General features: G+C 46.3%; 1 protein-coding gene across 1 annotated transcript in view; it reads left to right on the top strand.

The window, feature by feature from the left end:
• The window catches only part of dhx8 (DEAH (Asp-Glu-Ala-His) box polypeptide 8), a 32,928-nt gene extending 13,202 nt beyond the window's left edge, over positions 1-19,726 (top strand). Inside the window, exons 6-23 of the mRNA XM_028819753.2 lie at positions 2,636-2,947; positions 3,340-3,484; positions 3,584-3,787; positions 4,026-4,113; positions 5,176-5,273; positions 5,373-5,520; positions 5,603-5,784; positions 6,017-6,211; positions 7,898-8,083; positions 12,823-13,033; positions 13,244-13,425; positions 13,620-13,760; positions 13,937-14,092; positions 14,405-14,542; positions 14,624-14,752; positions 16,714-16,910; positions 17,008-17,187; positions 19,379-19,726. Of these exons, the coding sequence (XP_028675586.2) occupies positions 2,636-2,947; positions 3,340-3,484; positions 3,584-3,787; positions 4,026-4,113; positions 5,176-5,273; positions 5,373-5,520; positions 5,603-5,784; positions 6,017-6,211; positions 7,898-8,083; positions 12,823-13,033; positions 13,244-13,425; positions 13,620-13,760; positions 13,937-14,092; positions 14,405-14,542; positions 14,624-14,752; positions 16,714-16,910; positions 17,008-17,187; positions 19,379-19,598 (3,112 nt within the window). The 3' untranslated portion in view covers positions 19,599-19,726. The remainder of the gene's footprint in view (positions 1-2,635; positions 2,948-3,339; positions 3,485-3,583; positions 3,788-4,025; positions 4,114-5,175; positions 5,274-5,372; positions 5,521-5,602; positions 5,785-6,016; positions 6,212-7,897; positions 8,084-12,822; positions 13,034-13,243; positions 13,426-13,619; positions 13,761-13,936; positions 14,093-14,404; positions 14,543-14,623; positions 14,753-16,713; positions 16,911-17,007; positions 17,188-19,378) is intronic.
• Positions 19,727-23,975: the final 4,249 nt, after the last annotated feature.

The following is a 23,975-nucleotide window of genomic DNA, read 5'->3' as shown; positions in this document are numbered from 1 at the left end:
TGCCCACCCTCTTGTATGTCACCTTATCAAATGCTTTCTGAAAATCCACATCAATAATCTCATCTACTCTACTCTGGTCGTATCGTTTTGTTGCCTTCTCGTAGAATTCCAGCCTGTTAGTAAAACACGACCTCCCTCTTCTGACCCCACACTGACTGTTCAGTTAAACTCCTGTCCTTGCTATGTGCTGCTCAATCTTCTCATTAATAATTCCTTCCATTAATTTTCCTGTGATGCCCATTAAGCTTACTGGCCTGTAATTGCTTGGATCTGCCCTGTCACCCTTTTTATATAATGGGATGATATTTGCCATTTTCCAGTCCTTCGGAGTCTCTCCAGTGAACCATGACGTCCTACAAATATTTGTCAAGGGCCTATATATATATTACACAGTAATCCCTCCTCCATCGCGGGGGTTGCGTTCCAGAGCCACCCGCGAAATAAGAAAATCTGCGAAGTAGAAACCATATGTTTATATGGTTATTTTTATATATTTTAAGCCCTTATAAACTCTCCCACACTATTATAAACATTTCACGCACAATTATACAGCATAAACCCTTTGTATTCTCTTAGCTATTAGGTAAGATTCATTGAAATTATGCATACAGTAAAACCTAAATATTATTTTAAAGATATTGAGCGTCTCCGATATCACATATGTTACAGCCATTACGACAGACAGGCCACCAGCAATAAATACGTACAATGCAGGAAAAATTGTATACAGTAAAATGTGTGTACGGTGACACTAAACTATGTACATGTAATAAGTACTGTACGTAAATAATTAATTATGGTTACTCACCAACAATGACACAACGACTTGTCCGATAACAATGAGTTTAATTTTACTGCACAACAAAGGATAGCGTTACAGCTCTTCTAAAGGAGCCTCTTCAGGCGACTGTTTAGCACTGCCGTGTTCTTCTTCCATCACTCTTCAATCCAAATCCCTAAAGCAGATTCCATCCAGACTACTGCCTTATCACGTCCACTTGCAACTCGTTTCGCGCCCTGGTTAAAGGACACTGCGGCCGTAGATCTTATATGCTTTTCCTCCTTTTTAAATAAAAAGAAAGAATGGTGTCCTGCAGCGGTGTAGCTGTTTCCTTCCTTCAACATATCCAAAACTTTTACCTTTTCTGCAATCATTTGCATCTTCTGTTGGCGCTTGGACACGGCCCCTGAAGCAGTAGCAGGAGCACATTAATGCTGAATGAGTGAGATGAGAGTTCCTGGTTAATGCAGCGCTCCGTCGCTGAGCCAATCAGCAGCACACAGGATCTTAACCGCGCGCTCTGATTGGGTAGCTTCTCAGCCATCCGCCAATAGCATCCCTTGTTTGAATTCAAATGCGTCCCTTGTTTGAATTCAAATGGGCAAATCAACTGAGGAAGCACACATACTGTGGACCACAGACATCCGCGACGCAGTGAAAAATCCGCGATATATATTCACATATGCTTACATTTAAAATCCGCGATAGAGTGAAGCCGCGACGAAGACGAAGCGCGATATAGCGAGGGATCACTGTGTGTGTGTGTGTATGTATATATATATATATATATATATATATATATATATATATATATATTTAAATGAAGTTAATGATTTACGTGTAAAATGTAATACACATAGTTTAATGCATTTCAACATGAGAGTGACCTCAATTGTAAATCTAAGGATTTTAAATGTGCAGAGAGCTAGAATATCAGAAATGTGATGTGCTCTGTGTGGCGATTGCTGTCAGCCCCAGCAGCACATAGCGATTAACAACTTAGTCGGTTTTAAGATGACGTTTACGACGGTCTACTTCAGTGATAAAGCAAACTAAGAGATTAAAGTGGACATCGAGATTTAAGTTCAAATGTCCACTTTAGTACGCATTTTCACCATGTCCCTAACCTTTTTTTTTTTTTTTTTCCTCTGTGTCTCAAATACTCCGCCGTACATGCTGTTGTAAAGGTGCCAAAAAAAAAACTACACCGAAGATGGCATGTGAGATCTTTAAAATGTGTCGTGTCATTACGATGAGGAATAAAAGCACCACGAATGCATTAGTATGTCGGCATTTTATGATTCACCATATCAAACCATTCATCAAACTTTGAAGCAGGCACATCAATCCCGTAGGACCCTCCGAGCGGCTTTCTGTCACATGTTGATCGTAAACGGAGACTCCGATGTCACATTCCGACTTGATCACACTGCGCAGCCCCCCCAATCCCGACTTTTTTCTGGTAGTGCATCTCATGCAAGCATCGCGTTAATTTCAGAGGACATGTCAAATGAACCCATGGCAGCCATGATGCGTACATGTTCTGAGCGTGAAGTATAAACGGGCCCTAACAGGCTTCATTGCCTCCATTAATCGCACTTGCTCAGCCCTGCTCGTTCACACAGTACTAAACACGGCGGATTTCTTTCTTAGTGACCACTTAGTTTGCTTGGTGTGTTTTCTCCGGACAGATTTCATCAGCAGGTTGATGTTTTGCTTCGCCCTGTGATCAGTCTCTCCTTTAACTCCCAAAGTCCGAGTGGATTTCATTGTGCGCTTTGACTTGCACTTTGATGCCAGCCAAGTCATCCCACCACTTTTCTCTCCCTTTCCTGCTCTCTTTCTCTCATCCAGGTCAGAAGATGGGAGCAAAAGAAAGAAGCGAAGTCGAAGCCGGGACAGAGATCGAGAAAGGCGGAGGCGCCACAGATCACGCTCCCGCTCCAGGTCTCGTTCTAGAGACCGGGATAAAGGGAAGTCAAGGCGCAGGTCCCGGAGTCGAACGCCAAGTCCAGGGCGCAAGGCTCGAGACAAAGGTGCTGACCGGTGGAAGGACAAACATGTGGATAGACCACCCCCTGAGGAACCCAGTGTCGGGGATATTTATGTGGGCAAAGTCACCAGCATCATGCAGTTTGGGTGCTTTGTGCAGCTAGAGGGCCTAAGGTAAGTAGACGGTGTGTGTTAATCCAATATGACCTTCTCGAAAGAGCGTAGTCCTGTTGGGCGGCAACTCTCATGGGTGAATTGAGCACCAGGAAGGAACCAACAATGGGCAATACACCACACTCAAATAGTGCCACCTTAATGTCGCCAGTCCACTTGACATGCATGTCCCTGGGGATGTGGGAGGAAGTTTACTATTCAAAAATTAATTTGATTACACGACAAGTGAATTAAATTGGGTTGCTGCCTGATGCCAACGTGCACAGCGGAGTTTGCTTTTGCTTTTTTTTTTTTTTTTGTGTCACTTTTAAGTGAATTTTAGTACTTTGGTGGCAGAGGTTTAAGATGGCAGCTCACACCATTGACCCCTCATTTTACCTTTGTTTCCTTAGAAAGCGCTGGGAAGGTTTAGTTCACATCTCGGAGCTGCGACGCGAGGGTCGCGTTGCCAATGTTGCCGATGTGGTCAGCAAAGGTCAGAGGGTCAAGGTGAAGGTACTCTCCTTCACTGGATCAAAAACGAGCTTGAGCATGAAGGTAGGTGGAAGTGCCTTTGACAGATGGTTGTCCACTGTGGAGGGACAATGCTCTCATAAATGGGACCCCCTGGGGGGTGGTCTCTTTGCTTTTGTTCAGGATGTGGATCAGGAAACAGGTGAGGACCTGAACCCCAACAGACGGCGAAACCTTGGCAATGAGGGAAATGAGGAGACCACCATGCGCAACCCTGACAGACCCACCAACTTTACGCTCGTCAACGCCCCTGAAGTGGAGGACGATGCCTTGGAGCGTAAACGGCTCACTAAGATTTCTGACCCTGAAATGTGGGAGATCAAGCAGGTAATTGTGCCAACTGGTGTTGGCATCAAAAGTGGGCCGTGGTTAACTTGTGCTCAACAACCCTGCCTGGCAGCTCTTGCTCTGTCTGAGTCGGCCATTCACTGGTTGGTGATTGCTGATGATGACACAAACTCCTGCAAGGAATTTCTTAGCTGCCCTTGTGGTACGAATGCTTCGTAGTTTGTAGTAGAAACCATTCTGCCAGGACTTCACCGTGACTGCACACTTTTCCTTTCAGATGATCGCAGCAAATGTTCTCTCCAAAGAAGAGTTCCCTGACTTTGATGAAGAAACTGGGATTCTACCCAAAGTGGACGATGAGGAAGGTACGAGTAGCCTGCTTTTTTTGGCATTTATTTCTCACCACATGGCCAAACGTTCTGAGAATGACCCAAGTGTTGGTTTTCCCAAAGTCTGCTGCTTCAGTGCTTTTAGATCTTTGTGTCAGAGGTTTCTCTGGTGTACTAAAGTAGAATGACAAGCAGTTCAGAAATTTCAAAGGCTTTGACTGACAATGACATGAAGTTTATGCAGAGAGTCCATATTTGCAGTGTTGGCCCTTCTTTCTATTTCAAGACTTCTGCCATTCACCCTGGCATGCTGGCAATCAACTTCTGTTCTGGGCCCAATCCTGACTGATGGCAGCCCATTCTTGCATAATAAGAATGGGTGGGTTGTTGTTTGTCCACCTGCGTCTTGGGGGTTGACCACAAGTTCTCAATGGGACCAAACATCCTCTGAGAACAACTTCTCCCAACCATCCAAGAACAGTTTGGTGACCAACATGATGGAGCACTGGGCCATAAGGCCAAAGTGAGAACTAAGTGGCTCGGGGAACAAAACATCGAAATTTGGGGTCCTTGGCCAGGAAACTCTCCAGACCTTAATCTCATTGAGAACTTGTGGACAAACAAAAACCCACCAATTCTGACAAACTCCAAGCATTGATTATGCAAGAATGGGCAGCTGCCATCTGTCAGGATTGGGCCCAGAAGTTGATTGACAGACAGCCAGCCTGCCAGGGCGAATTGCAGAGGTCTTGATAAAGAAAGAAGGGCCAACACTGCAAATATGGACTCTTTGCATAAACTTCATGTCATCGTCAATCTATGCCTTTGAAATGTCTGAACTGCTTGTCATTCTACTTCAGTATCCCCTAGAAACATCGGACACAAAGATCTAAAACTACTGAAGCAGCAGACTTGGTGAACACCAACACTTGCGTCATTCTCCAAACTTTTGGCCGTTCAATGGCTTTCGGTCCCAATTACTATCAGCTGAATGGGAATTGAAGTTTCCCAAAGTAGGTTGAAAGTAACCACCAGGTGATATTTGTGGCAGTGATTGTTTATATTTGTGTTTTGTTTTTTCGTCCACTTGTCTTCTAGACGAGGACCTGGAGATTGAGCTGGTTGAAGAGGAGCCTCCTTTCCTGAGAGGTCATACAAAGCACAGTGTGGACATGAGCCCTGTTAAGATTGTCAAGGTATAAGTTCAGGTTACACATTTCCTATATATAAAGTAAATATGCCAGTTGCCAGCCTTTGTCTCCTGCGTGCCTAATTTCTTTCTTACCCTTTTGCAGAACCCAGATGGTTCCTTGTCTCAGGCTGCCATGATGCAAAGTGCGCTTGCCAAGGAGCGGAGAGAAGTAAAGCAAGCGCAGCGTGAAGCAGAGATGGACTCCATTCCCATGGGTCTTAACAAGCACTGGGTGGACCCCCTGCCTGACGGTAAAGCCACATTTCCCTTCTTGCTGCAGGTCTGAATTGCCACCACTGCTGCAGCTTGACATTTGTCTCTCTTCCTCATCAGTTGATGGCAGACAGATCGCAGCAAACATGAGGGGCATTGGCCTGATGCCGAGCGACATCCCAGAGTGGAAGAGGCATGCGTTTGGAGGCAACAAGGCGTCCTACGGAAAGAAGACACAGCTGTCCATCTTGGAGCAGAGAGAGAGCTTGCCCATCTACAAGTTGAAGGAGCAGCTCATTCAGGTGGGCGCTTATCAGACACGTGCAGGCTGAGCTTGGGTGGCAGACAGGTTGTGCTGCCAGTCCATTCACTGAGCATTAGTCACCGCTGTGTTTAGCAATACCACCCCTGTGAATGTTACAGTCACTGGCTGGCTCTCTGTTGTGTGGGTGCCAGTACCCCCATCAGCTTGTCCCTGTCCCAGTTTACTTTAAGGCTACAGCCATTTAACTGACTCTTGTTGTCCCTCTGCAGGCTGTGCATGATAACCAAATTCTGATTGTTATTGGGGAGACCGGCTCAGGGAAGACCACCCAAATCACACAGTACCTGGCCGAGGCAGGCTACACCACTCGGGGCAAAATCGGTTGTACCCAGCCTCGTCGAGTGGCCGCCATGTCCGTCGCAAAGAGAGTGTCGGAGGAGTATGGCTGCTGCTTGGGTCAGGAGGTGAGTGCTTGTCAAGTGCTGGGGGGGACCTGTGGGTGGCTGTTGGGTTAAATGTGGTCATTGAACTATTGGGATGATTCTACAAATCAATCCGTCCATGTTTTAAATAGTGTTGTGAAAAAGTATTCCTGATAATCCTGTTTCTGTACATGTGAAGCCATTCCATGTGACAAATCTTCAGTACTTTGAGGTATCCAGAGTAAATAAAACAACACAGCTTCTAAATCGCGGCCTAACATATTTAATAGTGTTCTCCAACACCTGAATTGGCTCGGTGTTTTAAAAAGGTAATTGGCTTCTTAGTTACTCGGGGATAATTGATCAGTAGACTCCATTGACTGAACACAGCCAGCCTTACAGAATTTAAAGGTTAGGAGCAGCATTGCCGCACCCACCACATGACAAACCCCCTCTAGATCCCAGATTAGGGCCTAAGTGCAGCCATGCAATGGGTGACACTTCAGTTCAGATGGAATGGAACAGTGGGAGGTTTTTTACCGTGGCTGGAGTGCCAATCCTGCCACCAACCCCCAGGTTTTTCCCTGCAGGGCGAATGCAGATTAACGTCATACCCAGGACGGAGCAACTGCAGCTTAAGGGCCTTGCTCAAGGGCCCAATGAAGTAGAGTCACTTTTGGCATTTTCGGGATTTGAACCAGCAACCTTCCAATTGCCAGTGCAGATCCCTACCTCAGAGCCACCACTCCACCCTATTGAATTTAAAGGTTCTCAAATATTGACCCTTACCATGAGAAGGAAGTTGTCACCGCAAGAACATGAGGCCTCTGCCAAATTAAATTCTGGAAGAGATAAGGAAAAATGTGGTTGAATCTTACCAATTGGGAAATGGCTATAAAGTCATTTCTAAGGCTGTTTAACTGCAGTGTAGTACAGCGAGAGCCATTATATGCAAATGGAAAAGATGTGGGACAGCAAGGAGTCTGCCCAGGAAAAGATTATCTGCCATAATTACCACAAACGCACAGCGACCAATGCATTCAGGAAGTCTGAGGATCCCAGAAAAACATCCAGAGAACCGCAGGCCTTTCTAGCTTACGCTGAGGCCAATGTTTATGACTCCATAGCAAGAAAGCAAAAATGTGATTCATGGGAAAGGAGCAAAGCAAAAACCTCTTGTCCAATGGTAACACACTTCAGTGCTAAGAGACACCGGGATAATCCTCCCCAAAGCCTTTTGGAATAATAAAGACGAATACAAAGCGGAACCCTGCACACTATGCAGGCCTTGTAGCATGAACATCAGACCTACAATAAAACATGGGGGATTCTAGTGAGATGGTATTGGGGATGCCTTAGGGGACTTGTTATTATTGGAGAACCAGGAATTATGCTGTTTACCAGAGTATTAATAAGAAGATCAAGTCTGGTCAGCTGTTCTTGGCCTGAAATTTTAGGGGTCATTGGGTGTATGGCAACAGTGAGCCGAAAAACACACATGTAAGTCTACAGCTGAATGGGTCAGATGAGCCAAAGTAAAACTAAGCAATGATTTGAAAACTGCATTTTGTGTTCACTCCACTTCCCCTTCTCTAATATTGCATGATGTTAGACATTTGGTCTCTCAATGAGCTGGGGTCTTGCACCACAATTATTATTATTATTTATTTATTTATTTTTTTAAAGGTTGCCATATCTCACCTCCTTTTTGTGTTTTTATTAAACCAGGTGGGCTACACCATTCGATTTGAGGATTGTACGAGTCCAGAGACTGTCATCAAATACATGACAGACGGTATGCTGCTACGAGAGTGCCTAATCGACCCTGATCTTGGTCAGTATGCCATCATCATGCTGGACGAGGCTCATGAGAGGACCATCCATACTGACGTACTCTTTGGTCTGCTCAAGAAGGTACATTTGTGTGTAGAACTGTACTTGGGACGTCACTCATGATGTGCTCAATCTAGGCTGTCATTCTCAACACGACCATTTCTAGGCACTTGTCACCAATACTAATACAATTCATTGCATTTTTCATTCCAACAGATGGTGCATATAACCAAAACTTAAAGCAAATTAATTAAATCTCTCGATTTATATAAAAACATCTTTGGATGAGATGAGATGTTTTCAGAGAGATAATTTCAAGTCCTGTGACTTTGTGCCAAGAGATGAATTGAAAACCTAACGGGTCCAAGCGGGGCCGGAAATTAAAGACAAAGAGTAGAGAAGAAAAAGACAGAGTAGACAAAGTAGAACGTCGTAAAGAGGTCTAAGAACGTTGGCGCGATAAAACATGCAGAGCAGCTTAGAGATCATGAAAGTACTAAAATTCGTAAGTCTCAAAAAACTGATCGTAAAGATAACATTAGCACAAACAAATGGAAATTATTACTCGGTGAAATAACGGAACAGCAAAAAGAGATTGTATATGTGGACACAGGTGATATGACAGAAGTATGTAGATATTGTTCAACTTCAAAAGTTTACGTTGGAGATTTGCAGATCGTCTAATTCATTTTGCCATCAGGGTGTTTCTTTCCAGTGAAGAGGTGTATCCACGAGAATTAAAAGATTTGTTATTTGGTGAAAGTGAAATCCACAAGCACTACAGGCAGAATATCCGAATCTACAATAATCTGTTCACGTTTGCATCATTCAATGCTCAAAAATGTAGGTTTACACAATTCAGGACCATACGCTATGAGAATCTGTGGTCCGGCAACAATTAAAGCTACGACAAGTTTAATTTCAAAGAAACCACAATTCGGTCAAGTTTATATTTATGATCATGGAGAAGCGATTCGGCATAGAATCGAAAGAGTGATGCATTAGAAATTCCGCAGCCAATAATGGATACAAATCCCTATGTCCAAAAGTATCGCACTTTATACGAAATTTATCTGAAAAACGCGGGCAAAGAAGTTTTTCTGGATTTCTCTATGAATCCGAACGATCACTCACGCACGTGACAACACGTGACGGATTGTCAGCGATAATAGTTTGGAAAGACGTGAGACATCAAAGACAGAGTTGATATTTGTGTTTGTCCAAAAGCACAGCACAATTTGTCACAAGTGGAAGATCTGGGAAATGACGAGCGGGTAGGGGGTTGGTGAGCGAAGTGAGCAGGGGGCAGAGCCCCTTAGTTAAAAAATAAAATGATGTGAAATAAAGAATGAAAGAAGTTGCAGTGATCCCATAGGAGCCTATTGACTGTCACACAGAGAGAAGTAGCTGATGATCTCCTCGGAGGCTAATGTTTATTCTTTATAGCTGTCAGTGGAGTTTATTTACTCAATTTATTTCTGCTGTTTATTTGCTACGCTACACTGTACACCACACAAACACGAATGAGGGCAGATCAACAGAATATTAAATGAACTTGAAGCAAATGTAAAATTTATTTTTTTTTATTCTCTATTTATTAAGTTTCAGTGCAAGTTATTTGTCTTTCCTTAATTATAAGGCATTTGCTATTGGATTCTCAACATCAGTTCTGTTGTTTGCAATGTTCCATTTGCTGGAATGAAAATAAATGCAATGATTATTACTACTGTGGCCACCAGGGGGTGCCCCAGAGTGCCAAACACAGTTTCGGGGAAAAAAAATTCTTAATATAATAATGATAATACATTTTCTTTTATACAGTGATCCCTCTCTATATCGCGCTTCGCCTTTCGCGGCTTCACTCTATCGCGGATTTTATATGTAAGCATATTTAAATATATATCGCGGATTTTTTGCTGGTTCGCGGATTTCTGCGGACAATGGGTCTTTTAATTTCTGGTACATGCTTCCTCAGTTGGTTTGCCCAGTTGATTTCATACAAGGGACGCTATTGGCAGATGGCTGAGAAGCTACCCAACTTACTTTTCTCTGTGTCTCTTGCGCTGACTTTCTCTGATCCTGACGTAGGGGGTGTGAGCAGGGGGGCTGTTCGCACACCTAGACGATAGGGACGCTCGTCTAAAAATGCTGAAAGATTATCTTCACGTTGCTACCTTCTGTGTGCAGCTGCTTAGTGAAGTGACATGCTGCACGGTGCTTCATATACTTAAAAGCTCAAAGGGCACGTATTGATTTTTCACTCTTTGTTTTTCTCTGTCTCTCTCTCTCTCTCTGCTCCTGACGGAGGGGGTGTGAGCTGCCGCCTTCAACAGCTTTGTGCCGCGGTGCTTCGCATACTTAAGCCAAACAGCCCTATTGATTTGTATGCTTTGCTCTCTGTTTCTGACAGCCTGTGCTCCTGACACGCACTCCTTTGAAGATGAAGATATGTTTGCATTCTTTTAATTGTGAGACAGAACTGTCATCTCTGTCTTGTCATGGAGCACAGTTTAAACTTTTGAAAAAGAGACAAATGTTTGTTTGCAGTGTTTGAATAACGTTCCTGTCTCTCTACAACCTCCTGTGTTTCTGCTGAAATCTGTGACCCAAGCATGACAATATAAAAATAACCATATAAACATATGGTTTCTACTTCGCGGATTTTCTTATTTCGCGGGTGGCTCTGGAACGCAACCCCCGCGATAGAGGAGGGATTACTGTATAGCGCCTTTGCCATACTCAAGGCACTTGCAGAATATAAGAAAGAACAGCAGGGTATACAGTATATAGCATTGTACAAACCAGATAAATAAATAAAGAAGATTACGACAATGAATTCAGAGAAAAAAAAAAACAGTCAACATAGTTGATGGTCTCGCGCGCGCACACACACACAGGTTACATGAGCATCTTGACAGAGAAGTAAACTGAGAGAAGGGTAATAGTCAAGTAGAGCTAAAAGCCTTCCTGAACAGATGAGTTTTGAGTTGTTTTTTAAAAGAATTCAAGGAGTCAGCTGACCCGATTAATTTCGGTAGGTCACTCCAGAGTCTGGGCGCTATACAGCTGAAGGCCTGCTGTTACCCATGGAGTGTAGATTAGTGTGGGGCACAACAAGATTGTCAGAATCAGAGGACTTTTAGTTAACAGTAACTCCCTTACAAGAGTAAATCAGACCAGCACAATAATAAGACACAGTTACCCATAGTCTCCTTCCACCTCTCCTCTGTGAGTGTTGTCCCCCTCCTACCGAATTTGACTTCCATGCTGAGGAGGTGGCCTCCTTTTATAGCGGACCCATGAGAGCTTCTGGTGTCACGAGATTCTATGACAGAAGCCGTTCTGATTCATGCATAAATTCTCCAAAATAAAATAGGGAGGTCTTTTCCTTGCAGTGTCTCCGTGTGGCACTCTAGGACCTCCATAGGCTCACCCTTCTGGACTACAACTCCCAGGCAGCAGTGTGGTTGTCCAGACTGGGCTCCAGCTGGGGCATCACTGCCAACTCTCGAACTAAGGAATTGATTCTTCATGCATCCCGACTGGAATCTGAACTGAGGAAACATCCTGACCAGGTTGTGCCTCCATGCCTGTGCTCCATCTGTTATTGCCTCCAGGCTGGATAGGACTTTACCTCTGACACTAGTTGGGATGCCAGCCTTCTCCAGCCTGACCCTTAACACTACATATGTTTCAGCATACATTCCAACAGTTAACACTCAATACATGCAAACCTATCCAAACGCAGAAGTTTAAACCAATTACAGCAAACCCCTCGACTTCTTAGTTTCTAACTGTTGGCTTACCTCTAACACCTTTGTGTTGATCTTTTGATAATGATGGGTGTGCTCATCATTTGGCCTCATCCACATGTGATATTGTCTGCATTTTAAAACTTTACAACTCTGTCATTAGTCCAGTCTGTCAGACTTTGATATATTCACTAAAGTAAGTGTTAGGACGTTTCTCTTCACATATGGAATACTTTAACAAGTAATGTGGTAGAGCAGGGGTCACCAACTCCGGTCCTGGAGGACCACTGTGGCTGCAGGTTTCCATTCTAACCCATTTTTGTTAATGAGTGCCTTGTTTGTGCTGCTAATTAACTTCTTGTCAATTTATTTTAATTGAATTGCTTTTTTAAGATTTGTTCCCCTGAATTTTGTCATCGCTCCTCTGAATTGCTTCATTTGTTTCCTTAAATGACACCCAGACAGAAATGTGAAGTGAGGGAGTCAACAGAAGACCAACTAAGTCAGTGCCTCAAACTCCAACCAATTTTACTCCAACCAGCTGCTCAATCAGCCATGGTGGTCCTCCAGAACTGGAGTTGGTGACCCCTGTAGTAGAGGATAGGACTTCAGGGATCATCAAAACATGACACTTTCATTTGGAGAAATTAGATGAATGCTATTGGCTGGCTTTGTTGGGCTGTGTGATCAGGAAGACGGTGACAAGGACGACTGTTCTAATGGAGTGCCTTTTCACAAGGGGCAGGGACTCCAGTAATGGCCTTGTGATTCATACACAGAGCCCGTGGCTAGAGAAGCCCCAGCTCTGTATGCCTGGGGTTTGATGTGCTGAGTATTGTTATAGTAGTCAGTGTGGTGTAGCGGTTAAGGCTTTGGACTTGTGGGTTCAAATCCTGCTACTGATGCTTTGTGACTCTGAGTGAGTCACTTGACCTGCCGGTGCTTCAATTGGAAAGCTAATAAGAATTGAAACCAATTGTATCATAAATGTTACAGTAAGTCAGCCTGGATAAAGACGTCGGCCAGATAAGTGCACGTCAATGATTCGCTTCTGCTTTTGTTGAACAGACGGTGCAGAAACGGACAGATATGAAGCTGATTGTGACCTCCGCCACTCTGGACGCTGTGAAATTTTCTCAGTATTTCTACGAGGCCCCTATCTTCACCATTCCTGGCCGAACGTACCCCGTGGAGATCTTGTACACCAAAGAACCAGAGACGGACTATCTGGATGCCAGCCTGATTACGGTGATGCAGATCCATCTCACGGAGCCACCAGGTACAACATGCGGTCAAAGACAGGATTTCATAAATTGCCCCTCTGTAGGCCAGATTTCCAGTGTATGAGGGTGTTTTAGACTAGAAGTGATGGTCTTTACACCTAAAGTAGTCCGTTGCTTGCTTCTGTCTACTGACCACCCCGTCCTCTTGTTTTGTGCCCCCTGCCCATGTTGCTCACTTTTGTCTACTATCCTGTTTCCCTCTGCAGGTGATATTTTGGTGTTTCTGACTGGCCAGGAGGAAATCGACACCGCTTGTGAAATCCTGTATGAGCGGATGAAGTCTTTGGGTCCTGACGTGCCAGAGTTGATCATCCTGCCCGTCTATTCAGCCCTGCCCAGCGAGATGCAGACTAGGATCTTTGATCCTGCGCCTCCTGGCAGCAGAAAGGTATGCTGAGGATGTGTGACTACTTTGTGCTCTTGGTGTGTTCAATTCTTGGGGTCTCGGTTTGCCTCAAGTGTTTGAGGTTCTTCTCTTCATTTAGAAGTGCTGGTGATCCTTTTCAAGGGTCTTTACCGATTCCTTTGAATATAGGAAGTGATGTTATCCTCTAGCTTTTTTTTTTTCCTCTTCGTCTCTAGGTAGTCATCGCTACTAACATCGCTGAGACGTCGCTAACCATTGATGGCATTTATTACGTCGTTGACCCAGGGTTCGTCAAACAGAAGGTCTATAACTCAAAGACTGGCATCGATCAGCTTGTGGTGACTCCCATTTCTCAGGTACGCCAAACTCCACAGGCATGCTGACCCATTCTTCAGAGGCGTTCACGCAGACAGTGTCCTGGGAGCTTACGAGAGTTTCGTTTTTATCAGTGGGTTTGACAGAACGGTGTGGCGAGTGCACGTGTCACTTTATTAACCTCGGTTTTCCTTTCATTGTGTGTTGTGTCTCTCAGGCCCAGGCAAAGCAGAGAGCCGGTAGAGCAGGCAGGACCGGCCCAGGAAAGTGTTACAGGCTCTACACAGAGCGTGCATACAGAGATGAGATGCTGACCACCAACGTACCAGAGATCCAGCGGACCAACTTGGCCAGCACCGTGCTGTCACTCAAGGTAAACGATCACCCCATAGACGTGTCCCCCAAAATTTAAACAAAGGTTACAAGACTGCATGGCATTTATCTCGCAGTTTTCCAAAACGCACATCGCCATGGAGAATGGGTGCCAGAGGCTCAGAAAGCTGCTGCTCTGCAGTCTTGAATACAGTCACAAGGTGGCACTCTTCTCCTTCTGTTAGAAAAGCAGATTTACAGTACAGGGCACTTGTTGTGGCAAAACCCTCGTAAGTACTCATGGTGCCACGTGTGACGTACTCTGCCTTTTTGCTTTCCTTCTACTGATACGTTTATTTTTTGCCTCCTCCAGGCAATGGGCATCAATGATCTGCTTTCGTTTGATTTCATGGATGCCCCTCCGATGGAAACCCTAATCACAGCAATGGAGCAGTTGTATACTCTAGGAGCTCTGGATGACGAGGGCCTTCTTACACGACTAGGCCGGAGGGTAAGGGGCTTGTCTCGCCATTAGAGGGTGTCCCATAGGGTGTATGCTCACCTGTTCACTTGTGTGCCTTTCTTTTGTCAGATGGCGGAGTTTCCTCTTGAGCCGATGCTGTGTAAGATGCTCATCATGTCTGTCCACTTGAGCTGCAGTGAAGAAATGCTCACCATCGTGTCTATGTTGTCGGTGCAGAACGTGTTCTACAGACCCAAGGTGAGGGGCCAGTCCAGGCGATGGTCATACCTTCTGCGCGAGTGGCTCATGACTGGCACTACAAAGGCAGTTTTTATACAGTGGGTATTGAAAAGAACCCCCCCCCCCCTCGAAATATTCCCATTTTCTTTGCTTTACAGCCTTAAATGAACACACACACAAACCAATATTTCTTCCCAGCTTTACTTACTCAATGCAACCTCTAACATCCAAGTGAAAGATATCACAGCTACAGTTCAGGAAAATGATAAAAATCAAAAACAAGACCTACTGAGATTAATAAAGGATCACACCCCCACCATGTCCATGTCATTTTGTTGAACCCCGTTTTGCTTTAATGAGTGTTAGGATTCTTCTCTATCAGCTTTGCACATCTAGATTACGTAATATTCGCCCCCCCTTCTTTACACAACTGTCTGCGATCTTCAAATCTTTCCACAGATTTTCACTGTGATTTAGCTCTGGGCTCTGACTGGCCACACCAGGACATTCCCTTTTTTCTCCTTCAGCTACTGTGTGCTCACTTTTGCTGTGTGCTTCGGGTCGTTGTCGTGTCGAAAGGTGAACATTCTGCCCATCTTCAACTTTCTGGCAGGTTTTCCTCAAGAATTTGATGGTATTTTGCCCCATCCATTTTTCCTTCTACCCTAATGAGAGCCCCAGGCCCCCCACAACAGGATGCTGCCCCCTCCATGCTTTACTGTAGGTATGGTGTGTTGTGGATGGTGAGCTGCATTGGTGTACTGTTTGGTATTGAGGCCAGATAGTTTGATTTTGGTCTCATCTGACCGTAAGACCTTTTTCCACCTGGCATCAGAATCTTCAAGGTGCATTCTGGGAAAGCACAAATGAGCCTTAATGTGGCCTTTCTTGAGAAGTTGTGACCCTCCCGAACAAGCCACAATTGTGGAGCGCTTGTGAAACTGTTGTCACATGCACACTATTAATGACCACTCTTTACCATCAAATCCTGTAACTCCTTCCAAGTGGCCATTGGCCTCTTGGTAGCCTCTCTTACCAGTTCCCTCTTTGCTCTTCCATCAAGTTTGGAGGGTCCAGGGTGGGTCCTAGTAGTACCAAACACTTCTTTATGATGGACTTTACTGTGCTCCTTGGGATTGATAAAGCCTTTGAGATGCTTTTGTCTCCATCTTCTGCCTTATGTCTGTCCACAACTCTGTCCCTGAGATCTTTTTGAAAATGTCTTGCCCCCCATAATCAGTTGTGTGCTGTCAGTGGCACTGCCAAGCAAGGGAATGAATGAGCCAGGAACAGCTTCACTAATCGCACTCAGTACAACTGAGCACAGGTAGAAGGAAGCCAGGAACCGCAATGGAAATGGGGGTCACTTACACCTGATGGAGTTTAGTGGGGGGGGGGGGGGGGGGGGTCTTTTATTAATCTCAGGATTTATTGTTTTTGATTTTTTTTTTAATTCTTAACTGTAGATTGCATTGAGTAAGTAAAGCTGGAAAAAATATTGGATTGTGTGTTTTCATTCAAAGGTGTAAAGCCGGAAAAAATGGGAGTAGGGGAAGTGGTGGCTCAGAGGCTTAGGATCTCTGCTGGCATCCCGAAGGTTGCCGGTTCGAATCCCCGTCACTGCCAAAAGAGATCCTACTCTGCTGGGCCCTTGAGCAAGACCCTTAACCTGTAATTGCTCCAGGGGTGCTGCACAATGGCTGACCCTGCGCTCTGACCCCAAGGGGTATACAAAAACTAACAAATTCCTAATACGAGAAATTTGTATAAGGCAAAATAAAGAACAACAAAAAAATATTTCAAAAGGGGGGGGGGGGGGGGATTCTTTTCTGTACCCACTGTAGTTCCTTTCTTAGGCCCCTCCACTCCTGCACAGATCCACCGAAATCTCTCTAGAATGTTTTATTTATTTATTTATTTTAATCCCCTCTTGGGCCACTTTAACTTGCTGTTCACTTTTTTGTTTGTCACCCTGGTAGGACAAACAAGCCCTAGCAGACCAAAAGAAGGCCAAGTTTCACCAGCCTGAAGGGGACCACCTCACCTTGCTTGCTGTCTACAATTCTTGGAAAAACAATAAATTCTCCAACCCTTGGTGCTATGAGAACTTCATTCAGGCCCGCTCCCTGCGGAGGGCGCAGGATATCCGTAAGCAGATGCTGGGCATCATGGATCGGTAAGGGCAAACCTGGGTGAGGCTTGTGGATGTTCTGATTTTTGTGGCTGTTTAGTGAAACATCCCTTTTTTAAAAATTATTTTTATTAATAATTAGGCATAAACTGGATGTGGTGTCCTGTGGCAAGGCAACGGTGAGGGTACAAAAGGCGATTTGCAGTGGCTTTTTCCGGAACGCTGCCAAAAAGGACCCACAGGAGGGCTACCGGACTCTCATTGATCAGCAGGTGGTCTACATCCACCCCTCCAGTGCGCTATTCAACAGGCAGCCAGAATGGTAAGGTTGGCAGGGCAGGTTTGGGTTATGAGAAAGCTGCTTTCCCATCAGCGCCCCTTCATACTGTGTAACAGCAGCTGGGTGTTTTTGGTCTCACAGGTGCTGAAGGGTATGCGGGCCGTCTTGCTGTGTTTGTCTGGGTATGCGTAGGCCTTCCCTGTGTTCTCTTGTCTAGTTGGATTGTGGGTAGTCTCTTCTGTTACTGTGATGGAGGGCATCTCTTAAGTTATTTGACCAAATCTGTCGCACAACACATGGAAGTGTATGCTATTGAGTGACTGATATACTAGCAGAGCCCCAGTCCTCAACTTGGTCTAGTCGGGGGGGCTTATCAAGGGCATGTGATAGTACGCCGGGTCAATCCACTAGCCACAGATCTGATTGTTAATAAATGTTCATAGATGTGCACACTGCACTCTCACTCAAGGTTTGGGCGCCCAAAGCACTACACGGACTGAAATAGAGCTTACAGTATACGGGACCCCTTTGGGTGAGCAGGTTTTTATATATATATATATATATATATATATACAATTGCATAGTTTACTGTCAAATAAAGCAAAGAGTACGCAACACGTGTTTCGCCCTCATTTGGGCTCATCAGGCGTACACACTGTAGTGCTCCCCTCTCGGGGAATGAAACGTCAGCGTCAAAGACGAAGCCCCTTTACGCTGCGCCACGATGCGTGGTATTTGACAGCCTGTAGGTCCGGAGTAATTACATTCATTGCATTCATAGTCTGAGTCTCGACGACCTGAATTGTGTGGGTGGTTACCTACCAGGTAACGCCATGGCGCAGCGTAAAGGGGCTTCGTCTCTGACGCTGACGTCCGAGGTTCGATTCCCCGAGAGGGGAGCAGTAGAGTGTGTACGCCTGATGAGCCCAAATGAGGGAGAAACCCGTGTCGCGTACTCTTTGCTTTATTTGACAGTAAACTATGCAACATTCCATGATCTGCTTCTCGCAACTGAAATTGGGCACCGTGGCTGATGTTTGCCGATGGCAGACCAATCACAAGCATTACCTGGTAGGTAACCACCCACACATTTCAGGTCGTCGAGACTCAAACTATGAATGCAATGGATATATATAGAAATATATAATATATAGATAAAGACTCCGACACACACACACTAGCCGTCCCCTGTGGCTCCACCCATGTAGTAATTAAACAGGACAGTGAGGAGGGCCCCTCCTGGCCTCCCCCTACCCTCGGCCTGCAGCCTCTGTCTTAGATTTGCACAAATAAATTGGTACCACTAGTGAACTATAATTCTTATCTTGATGAGAGATGTTGCAAAATAAACCAGAACGTTCGAGAAAAAAACCTGATCTAAACGTTAAGTAGTTCTCTCATGAAAAGCAGACATACACACAGACAGATGTTGGATTTTATATACATATAGTTATAGATATATTGATATATATGAATAGCGAGAGAATGCAATAAAACTCATTACTACATACGTTTATGCTGTGCCATCTGTAGGAATGACAAATGCTATGCTTATGTCTCTGTGTTATGCCATCTGGTATGGGGTTTGTAAGAGTAGTGTTAATGTTTGTGGTGCGCCATCTGTGCAAATGACAAATGCAATACATTCTAGTCCTACATGTGTGTGTGATGTGCCATCTGCTGGAATGACAAAGACGTAGCACCCAGAGGGACACTTGCCCTCTTATTAATGTGGATTGAGGCGTTCTGTTTGGGTTCCTTTGCTCTTAAAGTCGCCTCCTGTTTGTTGAAGTTCCCCACAGTTAGTTTTAGGGTAGAGGATGGAGTCTGTCAGTACCGCTAGTCTAGTGGGCCGGTTATGCTCGTGTATTCTAGCTGTGAGTTTCTCCAGGGTGCCATTGTGAATCCTCTTAGTGTATTAGGGGTTCTGGTTTGGCTGCAAGTGGCGTTCATCCCCTCATGTTTGGGTTTGTCTTGTTTTGAATTCTCCTGGTTAGGGTTGCGAGTCTGTCTTGTGTTGTCGGAGTTCCCTGGCCCACACTGTATGGGGCTTTTCCGCTGGAGGCTGTTCGGTGGCCTGTTTTGGGACTTTACTTGTTAACACAGTTGCTTGGAGCTCCTGTACTCTTAAGGGTTTAGACTTCCCATCAATGTCCTGGGCAGGTCAGAGGTGAAGACTATGATCCGGACCTCCTCCTCCTCCTCACAGTGTCGTACCCATTCTCTCTTTCAGGGTAGTGTACCATGAACTGGTGCTGACCACCAAAGAGTACATGCGGGAGGTGACCACCATCGACCCACGCTGGCTTGTGGAGTTTGCACCTGCCTTCTTCAAAGTGTCTGACCCCACCAAACTTAGCAAACAGAAGAAGCAGCAGAGGCTGGAGCCGCTGTACAACCGCTACGAGGAGCCCAACGCCTGGAGAATCTCCCGGGCCTTTAGGCGCCGCTGAGCTGCCTTTGGGTTTGTCGGACCCTCGTCTCTCTTTTAACTTGACGTATGTTTGGACTTTTGGGGAGGGGCCTTATGTAAATAAGTTCATTGCTATTGGTTACTCTGTAAATAGAGCCTGTTAACAAAGTGCTGCTGTTTCACATCTTCATGGGTGGGGGCTTCTTAACAGGCTGAAGTTGGGCCAGCAGTGGTTAGTGACGTTATTTGTTTTATGTGTGACGTTTGTGCAGCAGCACCATGACAAACAGCAGTGTATTATTTTTTTTATTATACAAAACTTTTATTTAATGCAGAATGTAATTAATGAGCGTACTTGATGTGATCCTTCCCCCTGTTCAGTCCTGAAACTTTGTGAGCAAAAACCCAGAGAGAAAACTCAAGTGACACTGCAAAAAAAAAAAAAAAAAAAGGGCCAAAAACGTAGAGTTGGGGGTCCTTCACAGATGGGGGTCCAATACGACTCTTTCTGCACTAAATTGAGAGCGATAAAAGGATTTGGTGTCCGCTGTGTTGGATTACACATTTAATAGAGCAGAACGTGTTCTGCCTAGGGGTCTTGGAGGGGGGGGTTGGGGGTGCAGCGGAACCTCATTGAACCCCCTCCTCGTTTCATGGTGGGCACATCTGAAAAGTGAACCGCAAGTTGGAGCGATTCCCCCCCCCCCCAAAAAAGCTCATCGTTCTGCTCCCATGGGGTTACTGTCTTGTCGGTTGGGCCTTTGTTGTGTGTCCGTTTCGACGTGGGGTCTTTGTGGACCCCCATGGTTACTCCGAGGGTGTCGATTGACGTGCTGTGAGCCTGAACTGACAGTCCGCTTTGCTTTTGTGTTTGAAGGTTTGCTCTCTTCAAGCTTCGGCCAGTTGTCCTGTGGTGGTCACTGCTAGAGATGTCCACTATGGTCCTGATGGTCCTCAGCATTTTTGTTTCTCTCAGCAGTGGCGGGTGAGAACGTCAGGCTCTTCATGTTGCCTGTGTTTGCTTTCTTACCGCCTCTCTTTACTTTTTGGGTGGGTGGGTAGGAGACCCCTGGAGACGCACGTCCAAGTGGTCTTACGTGTGTTTTACGGACTTGGAGAGAAGGCGTTTGAAGGAGTTGGTGGGTGGTGTCAGGAGAGTATGGGGGGTCTGGGACCCCTAGTGAGGCCCATTGTGTCCCTATGTAATCCTAGAGAGAGCCGTGTCACCATCCTTGTGGGACTCTGCTAGGGCCGCACTTGGTCTCCGGTGCCATCGGTGATTTTCAGGGGCAGCACATTTGAGGCACATCTGGTGAGGGAAGTTCAGTTGGGTGTCCTTGCAGTCGCGTCTCTGCTTTTGGTTTGTGACCGAGATGAAGAATCAGCACCTCCACATCTGAGGTTCTGGGCCTCGTTAGGAAAGAAGTGGACCGTCCACTCCATGTGGTAGGCGAGTTACTGCCTTAAGTTGGGGGGTTTTGCTTGTGAGTGAGTGGACAAGGGCTGGTGAGAGTGACAGATGGATCAGGGAGGCGAGCGCAGTTAGGTGGGTCACTGTATTGGTCCATAGTGGTGGTGGTGATGATGATAAAGGAGCTGAGCCAGAAGTCAAAGTTCTTGGTCTACCAGTTACTCCATGCCCAAAACTCCCACCCTGGCGTGATCCTGTGCTCAAGAGCTTTGTGTAATGACTAAAAGAATGAGGCTGCGGGTACAAGCGGCTCAGGTGGGCTTTCTCTGCTGGATGGCTGGGCTTTCCCTTAGTGAGCAGGTGAGAAGTGCAGACCTCCAGGAGAAGATCAGAGTTGAGCCGCTGACCCTCCGTATTGAGAGGAGCCGTCTGAGGTGGTTTGGGTGTCTTGATATTGACCTCTCTCCCATTGGAGGGTTTGCAAGCATGGGCAACTGGGAGGAGACCCCAGGGACAACTCAAAGGTCACTGGGAGGAGCACATCACCAACTGGGAGCACCTTGAGATCCTGGAGTATAAACTGGCTAGTTTGGCTGAGGTGAGGGACACAAAGGCCTCATTGTTAAGACAGCGATGGAGAATGAATGGAGGAGTGAGACACCTGGGGTCCTCCAGCAGGGTGGTCCATCACCTTGAAGGGGGGGGCCCCCGAGACGCAGCCGTCTGAGCCTCAGAGCTGACTGTGTGTGTGTGTCTGTGTGTGTGTGTGTGTGTGTGTGTCTGTCTTCCTGACTGGGTGCGGGTTTGCTGTTTGGATGGTGGCTGACCATGGCCTCTGCTTTGTTCTGGTGAACTTTATGGGGGGTGTTAGGGAGGGTGGACCCCTATTGTACACTTTGTTGCACCCCAGGTACCCCTGCTAGTTTCTTGGGACTTGACTCCTCGGCTATTGTGGAATAAGCAAGACTGGAGTTCTTCTCGCAGCTTTTTTTTTTTTTTTGTTCCCTTGTAAACTAAAGAAATGGCTGAGTGGTGGACCAGAGATCTTTGAATTTCAGTTTGGGGGTCTCAGATAAGGGGGCACCAGCCTTTTTAGACCAGAGAAAACACCCAGGGTTCCCATCTCCTGGCCATTCCTCCTGCATGTCCATTGTGTTAAGGCCTGGTGGTGTGATGAGGTGAGGAAGCCCCCTGTGGTGCTTCTTGTAGTTGATGTCCACCTGCAGAACTTCGTGGTCAGGCCATTGAAACTCCACAGAGTTGATTTTGTACAAGTGGCCGGTAGACCCCCAGGATTCCTCATTGGAGGAGATTACTATGTCTCCTGTAGTAAACTGTACTTAGGGGGGGGGGGGGGTCACGTCCAGCTGGGTGGTCCCAGTAGCCGCTGCAGTTCTGTGGAATGGTTTTAGGCTCATGCGGTTGTGATGCTTTCACAAATAAATTCCTAAATATCCCAAAAACTACAATCGAATCTCAGCCCCGCCCCTGTGTGCTGTGCCCACCCTGACCTTTGCCTTGTCCTCGGCTCCCTCGGGCCCACTTCCTGTTGTTTGTTCCCACCATCTTGTTGCGCTGGACCGTCGGGGGTCTCCATGATGTGGCGATCAGGGCCCTGGGGTGTTCACACCATCTGGTGATAAACTGTGTTGTTTTGGCTAAAGACCACCGTTGAGTATTTGGGGGTGTTATGGGGGGGGGGGGGGAACTAAGGGGAACAAAACTCGGCAGCTGCGGGGAGGCACCCAGGCCGGGCATGGAGACTTTTGACTGAGGACATGAATGTCCAGCTCAGGGTGGGCACTGTAGCTGCGGAGGAGCCCCCCATGCCATCTCTCCCTGCTTTTCCACGAGGGTTTCAGGTACAACAGTAAGGGGGGGACCTCTGGGTTTCCTGTTCCATCAAATGAGTTGTGTGTTTATCGTCCATCGGTGTTGACCCACCGTGAGTGACGTGTTCACTGGACGCAGATGACAATCCTGTCCTGCATGTCCACAGACCATCAGAGCAGTCAGGGCTTAAGGGGGGCACAAAAATAAAAAGAGGCGCTATCACCCTGTAGCTCGTGTCCAAAGTGCACAGATGGTGAACCGTTTCACCCAACGCGGGTCCTGTTGGTCTGCATTTCAATTCGAATGGTCAGCTCAACGCTGTGCAGGCTGGAAAGGGGGGGGGGGGGTCACATTGGGGGGCTATGACATGAAAAAAAAAAAATACTGGAACCAGAAGGAAGGGCCGTCACAGAAACTGAAAATGGCAGAGAATGTGATGAACGCGCTGAAAGGTCACAGAAAGCAGCAAAGCGTAGGAAAGAATAAAAAGGACAATATGGGGGGGGGGGGACGAAGTCACAAGTGAACAATTCACAGGAACGGCTGTCATCTGACGCTGCTGGAAACGTGACAGAGTGCTGACCACGCCCACTAGAGTCACGCTGCACAGCCAATCAGATTGTGCCGTGTGTGTGACTCATCAGCGACGTTAAGCAATCCACCCAATCAGTTGTGTCTTTGTAGGCGGACCTCGCACTTCAGTTAAGATGATGGTGGAGGTGGGAGGAGTCACCTGACACTCATGAATAATGATGATGGTCGAGTGGGCGTGTCTTGAAGTGGGCGTGTCACCGAGTATGACCATCCTGCAGGGTTGCCAGGTCCTGGAAATCCAGCCCCCATGCCCAATGAGTGACACTGCCAGGGTCCCGGTTGGGTCCCCCCCTCGGCTGTCGACGTCTCTCTGCCCCCTTTTTGAGTTTTGGCATTTGGGCGGCCATCTTACAACAACAAAAAAAAAAAACACAAAAGCAACCCCCACTGCCAAATTCAAATTGGCCCCCATACGACACGATCAAAAAAAAAAAAATTACCCAATTGGGCGTGAATGGCACACGTGGGAGAAGGTCATGTGGTGCGGTGGGCGTCTCAAATTGTGTACACCATGTGACATAAACATGCAATGTGATTGGCTGTTCAGCTCCCGAATCACAGCACCTTCTCAGCTCAGAG

This window comes from Erpetoichthys calabaricus, chromosome 14 (assembly GCF_900747795.2).
Source record: "Erpetoichthys calabaricus chromosome 14, fErpCal1.3, whole genome shotgun sequence".
NCBI lineage: Eukaryota > Metazoa > Chordata > Cladistia > Polypteriformes > Polypteridae > Erpetoichthys > Erpetoichthys calabaricus.
The sequence above is the reverse complement of the archived record's forward strand: the minus strand, read 5'-3'. Positions and strand labels throughout refer to the sequence as shown.